General features: G+C 30.1%; 1 protein-coding gene across 2 annotated transcripts; it reads left to right on the top strand.

Moving 5' to 3' along the window:
- The first annotated feature begins 4,165 nt into the window (after nt 1–4,165).
- On the top strand, nt 4,166–7,021 carry LOC137830651 (WRC protein). Of its 2 annotated transcripts, none has more exons than XM_068638110.2 (5): nt 4,166–4,540; nt 4,655–5,018; nt 5,291–5,346; nt 5,836–5,891; nt 6,266–7,021. In XM_068638110.2, the coding sequence occupies exons 2-5, from the start codon at nt 4,728–4,730 to the stop codon at nt 6,934–6,936; spliced, it is 1,074 nt and encodes a 357-aa protein (XP_068494211.1). In that variant the 5' UTR covers nt 4,166–4,540; nt 4,655–4,727; the 3' UTR covers nt 6,937–7,021. The 2 variants fall into 2 exon arrangements, with proteins under 2 accessions (XP_068494211.1, XP_068494212.1); XM_068638111.2 differs by having other exon boundaries at nt 4,167–4,457.
- The last annotated feature ends 581 nt before the right edge of the window (nt 7,022–7,602 follow it).

Genomic DNA, 7,602 nt, shown 5'->3' with positions numbered 1-7,602 from the left:
ATTTTTATTATTGTTAAATAGTTTTTAAATTGATATTTAATTAGCCATCAAGGTTTTAATTTCCAATATTTAGTTTCTAAATTTGGTAGAAAAACATTGTTTAATAATTAGATACAAATTTAGAATATTTAACAGTAATAATAATTATATTGATTTTTAAAAATTAATTTTTATTTCATAATTTTTATATTATATTTAAAAAAATTTTGTTATTTCATAATTATTATGAATTGTATATCTTACATCAGACAAGACAAAGAATGATACTATTCTTGTAATAACATTAAATTCTCTGAATAATATTAAATATGTTATATCAAGATGTCATTAATGCACATACTGGCACACTTCAAATTCATCTTACCAATGTTTCCACCACAAAAACAAAAGAATTAATTAATAAGTAATGGATATTTCTAATATGTTTTAACACATTTTAATAATTATTAAAAGTTATTTTCAAGATATGAATATATAAATTACATTTAAAGAACATTAATTTTATTTTTTTAAATTTTTTCATTTTTAATTTATCATCATTTTATTATATTATTTTTAATATCATTATAAACTTTTTCTATAAATAACTTATATCAAAAAAATTATTTTAATCACTATTATAAGAAACATTGTATAACAATATATACTATTATCAGGTTATGGTGGACAGTGACATAAAGGAATTAATTTTCATTTTTTTTATTAAAGACAAACCTGATATTTTTTTTACTATGTATAGTTTAAAAGTTTGAAATGAACTATTAAGTATTAAATTTTTAAAATAATATCAGTTTAATGTTTATACACTAATAATTTAAATAATGCTTATACTATCATTTAATAATTATAGAAAATGATAAATATGTTTTTAAAAAAATATTTCATAAATTTTTTAAACATGGCAATATATTTTACATGGTCGTATAAAAAAATATTATCAATAAGTATATATTATTTTTTTAAAATAAAATGATTTTAAGAAATAAAAGAAAAATATATTTTCATTAAGATCAATTTTATAATTTTTTTGTTAACTTATTAAAAATCATGATGAATTACATATGATAAGAAGAGATGGTTAAAATAGAAAAAAAAATCATAAAAATAAAAGTAATGCTTTTTAAATATAAATCAATATTTTGACATAATAAATATGTAAAACTAATTTGATAAATAAATTATTTTTCAAATCATAGGTAAATAATGTGACATCTATATTTTTACCCATATTTGATAATATATTATGCATGCAATATCTAATTAACATATACTATTTTCTCATATTGCATCTTAAAATATATTCCTCTTGTTAGAAATTTCAATATATAGACAAAATTTAAAAAAAAAACATAAAAAATAAAAGCATCTCATCCTTTGGTTGATTATTGATGAGCTCTATTGCCTACACCTCCATCTGTGTAAATTAACATAATCATCACAGAAAACAAACACAAAACAAAACACATGGTAAACTAACTATTTTTAAAACTTCAAATATAAAACTTTAAATATCAACATAAACCATCAATATTCACACATTTTCACAATTTCATCAAGTTTCTATCACATTCATCATTCACATTACTTCTGTCAAATTTATACTGACTCAGACACTTGACTCTACTTCTGGAAGACTCGTGTATTGAAATTAGCATCAAAGACTTGCATATGTCATATTACTCACTATGAATCCACACATTCAAGCGCATAATTATCTAAATGTCTCATAATCTCACATGACAGGATAAATGCATTTAATTTGATCTGATCAGTTTAGTTCTTTTAGACCTCAGACTCGGTCAAATAAACCTCTTTCGACTCTCACTAACCGAATAACTTCATCTATTTGATTCCATTATACTAGTAGAGTCAGGATTATCTCATTCACAAGACACTTACAAATCAATACACCTTAATAATAATCTCAACACAATATTTTCTTTCCTGAAAATACTGTCTTATCACACTTTCACTCCATTACATACATCATTTAATATCAAACAACCAATTCTCATCAAACATCACATATTAAGTAATTCAACAACTATACCATAGCTTTAATTACAACAATGATACATACTTAATATACTTGTCATCCATGTCATGTAACATACAAGAAAAAAAAAATAGCCATAAACTGCACACAAAGTCATGGTTCCTGAAAAAAGACGATTAAATAACAATCTACAATGCACTGAAAAACAAAGTGAACAAATTACAAAACCACAAGTCTCCCTTGCATTTACAACAAAACAAAAATAGTTTTTGAATAAGATGGAAAGATGCAAGCTTGATCGATGTTGAACTAAGTTAAACTTTTCAATATATATTAACTCAATCCAATAATATAACTCAAATTATTCCGATATTATGAAATAAATACATGAACAAAAATTTAAAGTGGTATAATGTGATCAAATGACCATAAAATCCACTTAACTGCCACAAGGTTCACTACCCACCAAATAAAACATGATTCTTCCTCAAACTTATATGTAAAGAAAATTCACAACTCTAAGCAAAATTCTTATGCAGCTTTCTTGGGCACAAGATCTGCCTGTAAATGATGTCATAAATGTAAAAGTTCATAAGGAAGCAAAATGTAAACATATTATCACAAGTATTACATAAAGTGGTTCAAGTTCAATCATTTCAGTCAATATATTACTTTACTTTTAAAAAATACAATCCTGTAAGCAAAAATTGGAGTTGGTGACCACATCACCCCACATCCAAATCTTCTAACCTAGAGTTATATTGAAAAGAATAAGAGCTTTAGCAAATGCTTACTAAAAGCTTAAATACTAATAATTTTATAGTTTTTAAAATAATATATAATTTAATCAAAACAGTAACTAATTATTTTTTGTCTCTACAATTATTTTTTATTTAATGATTTTCTTGAAGTGTCAAAATAATTGGATATATTAATGTTTTTTTTATATAATACACAATAAAAAAAATCATTAAATATAAACTGATTTTAGAAACCAAAATAATTAGTTAATGTTTGACTAAATTACAGACTATTTTATGAATTAAAAAAATTATTGATATATAAAGTAATTTATATTATTAATAAAAATTTATAAAATATTTTATAAATTAGTCTTTAAAAAGACTAATTTAGAATATAGAATAGTATATAGTTAAAATTTTGGTAATTAATTTAAATATGAATTTATAAATTATTTTAAAAATTACTTTCAATATCAATAAATTTTTAATTTCTAAAATAATATCTAATTTAATTATTATTAATTATTTTTTATCTTTAAATTTGATTATTATTTAATATTTTATTGTAGTTTGCTTTTAAGTTGAATTCATTTATTATTAATTGAGATTAAAGACACCCATCTAATTTAATTTATTTGATGATCAGTTACATATTTTGCAACTTGACTTTATCTGTTACCAATTAAGATAACTGAAGTAACTTAATTAAGCATGTTTTATTTATTTATATATATATATATATATATATATATATTACATTATAATCAAAATGTGTTAGTTTTGATAAAAAAAATGTTTTATTGCAACTTAACTGAACTATATATTTATTGTAGTTAACAAATATTGCCAAGTTGAGAAAAAAAAAAAATTTAAATCTACAGTTAAAAATCTTGTAATCACACTCTATTCATTAAAAAGTTAGGTGAGTTAACTAAATTTATTAAAATAAATATAATAAAAATAAGTTGATTCAACCGACCACTTATTTGCTAAACTTTACAAACGTTGTTGAATTAAATAAAAATGTTTAAAATTCCTAACAAAATTAGCTATAGTTGAAAAAAATTTCAACTTGTTTAAATTAAGTGAACCAATTTCCTTTTGACCCATCCTAAAAAAGTTATTTTTTAGTCCAATCCCAGTCAAAAGTTTATAGAAAAATAAATTATGAATTAAGTGAGTTTGAACCTAATTAAAGGTGAATTAAATGAAATTTTGATTTGATTAAAATATTTAGTTTAGAGTGGAATATAAGTTAAAATTGTGGTGAGTGTAATAATTAAAAATAATGAATTCCTCTTAGAAGATGGAAAAGAGCATGGCTACTACAAAACATATGGGTCCTTATTAAGTAGAGTCCTCATTGTGGGGCCCACAGACCCCCTTCTTAAAAGTATCAACAAAATGCAGTCACAGGCTCCTTCTTACTCTCTCATATTCTCTTATCAATTTTCTTTCTCTCTCTTCCCAATCCTCCCTCCTCCACCCTGGCATCTGCATCCGTACATGTCTCTTTCCTCTTCTCTCTCTTCTTCCACCGGCCACCGTCCCAGCATGTAACCCTCCACACGTGTCCTCCCCTGCCACACGTGCCACCCTTCACCCATACAACACCCTCCTTTCCTTGGTGCAACAAATAAAAAGCAAGTGAGGAACCCAGGGACAAAGAAAGCATATATAGAGAGAGAAAGTGTGTGTAGGGTGGGGGCGTTGTTGAGGTGAGAGTTTCATAGATAAACTCACGTAAAACCATGTCTTTTTTTCTTCTTGGTTGTTGATGCCATGAAGTAGTAGTAGATAGGTGTGTGTGGTGGTGAACCTTTCAACAGTTTTTTCTTCTTCTCTCTCCTTTTGTTTTGTGTTGAATCCTTGTTTTCCCCGAAATCTTGACTAAGATCTCTTCTGGGGTGTGTAGGATTCTGCAAGTGTGTGTTTGAAGAGGTGAATCTGGTGAGACAGCACAGCTCCAACCAATCTTCTTTGCACCTATGAGGATCCGTAAGAGGCAAGTGCCTTTCCCTCTATTGCCGGTCACTCACTCAGATCCCAACCTGATCAACCGGTCACCGCTGGTGGTGCAACTCAAAGATGCCACCACTACCTCACTCCACCCTTCTTGCACTTTTGGTTCGGCTGCTGCACCCTCACCCCTCTTGGATCCCTCCCAGCCGTCTGATCATCAGCCTCTCCCACCGATCGGAAAACCCACCAACGGCTCTGATGAGTCTCCTAAGACACAGAACTTGAGGCAGCAGCGCAGGAAGCAAGGAGACTCTTTGGTTAGTGGAAACACTATTTCACATCGACCCTTTTAATTTTTGGTCGACTTTTGGGGTGGGTTTGTGAATTAGTGCACTTTTGCTTCATCCTTTGACAAGGGGTTGGTGTAATTAAATTAAAATTATCATTTTTTGTGTAGCTGTTTTTAATTTTTATTTTACACTCACAAAGGGGCTTGGCACATTAAGGGTAGCCATTAACCATGAACCAATAACAACCTTTTCTTGTGGATCCCATGTGTGTTTATTTTTTGGTGTGTGTGATTTTGCAGATGGAAGATGAGAGAAGGGAAGAACAAGGAGGGGGACATAAGGGTAATGATACCAGGTAAGAATTATGAATCCAAGCTAGCTAGACATGAATTAAAATAGATAAAGACATGATATTATTTCCTCTTTCTCCTTCATCAAATCTCCTAGTAAAAAAGGTGAAAACATGGAGACCCATAACTCGGTTTTAACCAGCATGGAATTTTTTTTTCTATAATTTTTTTTTATGCACAATAGAAAAAGAAAATACTGTAAGTGGAAATACTGTTGAAAGTGTTTTAAATAAGAGGCTTGTGCAGCCACCATACCCCTCTTATGAAATGCAATCGTTTTTTTTTTCTCCAAATTGGTTAAACTACCGTTTGCCCTTGAGCTGCACAATCGACTTCAACCAAATGCTGGTCCCCAACTGCATCACATCTCTCACTATTTCAACAACATTACATTCTTTTTTTTTTCATATCCTTTCCCTTTTCACAATAAATTTTGTGTGAAGTGTATTATTCATGCCATATTTTGGTCTCACTGGATCTTCTTTTGTTTGTAGGAGAGGAAGAATCTCATGGACTGAGACTGTTTCACCCCCAAGTCCTCCTAAACAAGGTAACAAAAGATGAACAAAGATGCACAAAGAGTTTGATTTGAACAATGCATGCTTTTACCACTCCCTAGTCTTAACTTTGGTTGGAGAGTATATAGATATATATAGTCATGCAACTTTGATTTTTTTTTCTTACACCAGTTCTGCACCCACTTAAAACTTTATTCTCTTTAATACATATCACATGCATTCCTTCATACACCTACATAACATTCTTCATTTATTGTCATTTCTCTTTCCTTATCATTTCATATCACCTTCTATTCTAAGTGTCTAGTGATACATTGGTGTCTATGCATAACCTTCCATTGCTTTATCTCTCATCCTTGACCCTGGAATGTGTCAAAAGATAACTTCTCCGTTTTCATACATGTAGATGGGAGATGGAGCGAGGGAGACAAAGCTTTCCCACCCAAGAAACGAAGAGGGACCTTCGAGAGTGCAACAGAGGATAACAGCGATGAGGAGGAGGAAGATTATGAGGAGGAGAAGAATTCCAAGATGAAGATGAAGAGAATGAAGACAAAGATGAACAGGAAGTGTTCGAGGCGAGGTGAAGGAGGAGAAGAGGAAGAGGAAGAGGAGGAGTACGAAGAAGAGGTAACAAGAGAAACAAAAGCTGAAGTGCACATTGGTAAGAAGAGGGTAAGGGGTGGTGCACTAATGGAAGGTTCAAGGTGCAGTCGTGTGAATGGAAGAGGATGGAGGTGTTGTCAGCAAACCTTGGTGGGTTACTCTCTCTGCGAGCATCACTTGGGGAAGGGAAGGTTGAGAAGCATGACCAGTGTGAGAAACAAGTCCGTTGGCACAACTAGTGGTGCACCAAAGAGCAACATGCCAAAATCTGAGCATTCATCAGAGAAGCAAAACAGTTTCACTGAAGACCCTTTGGAAAAAGATGCTGAACACATTGATGAGAAGAAGCCAGTGATTGTCACAAAGAGGAGGATGAAGCTTGGAATGGTGAAAGCTCGATCCATAAGCAGCTTGCTGGGACAAACAAACACTGAAATTGTTGTCATAGCCGAGGATAGTGATAACAAGTAATTCGGAAACTAAGTGCAGAAACTGCATTATTTCATGTAAAACTTGTGCTTGATAAATACTTTTAATAATGGAGCTTGTTGTCTTATATCTACATGGGTGCAACTTCTTCCTATCAAACTAGCATGGTGCTATTTGATTCCTTATTTTCATGTGTTTTATATGCTATCGTTTACTTCATATAAGCCTAATTTATCTGTGATGCTATTTTTTTTCTGCCTCACTTTTCTGAACGTGAAATTATTATTAAACTATGTTGGACTCCGATGTTGCAGTTGAATGCAATTATATTTTATACACCCACTTGATTAAATTATCCAATGGGGTATATAGTTCTACTGGTGGATCCTTGATCATGGTCAACGGGGTTTCTTTGACCAACCAAACCTCTTGAATCCATCACGTGATGTTCTTAACAAGATTGGTTGAAAATAAAAAATTCATTAACATTTGTGTGATTAATTGAATCGTTCCTTCTCAAGTAGTCCATGCACACTTGGTCTCAACAACTGTGTACACTTTCATTAATATAACACACAATTTACATATATTTATTGATGATAGTTGAACAAAGTAGTTGTAGTTTTTGGCTGTTGGATTTTGCATTAATTTTCAAAATGTTATTCAAAGACAAGTTTTGTAATTGTTTTCTATTTCAATCTTTCTTGC

This window comes from Phaseolus vulgaris, chromosome 7, assembly GCF_051622355.1.
Source record: "Phaseolus vulgaris cultivar YP4 chromosome 7, ASM5162235v1, whole genome shotgun sequence".
NCBI classification, from domain to species: domain Eukaryota; kingdom Viridiplantae; phylum Streptophyta; class Magnoliopsida; order Fabales; family Fabaceae; genus Phaseolus; species Phaseolus vulgaris.
The sequence above is the reverse complement of the archived record's forward strand: the minus strand, read 5'-3'. Positions and strand labels throughout refer to the sequence as shown.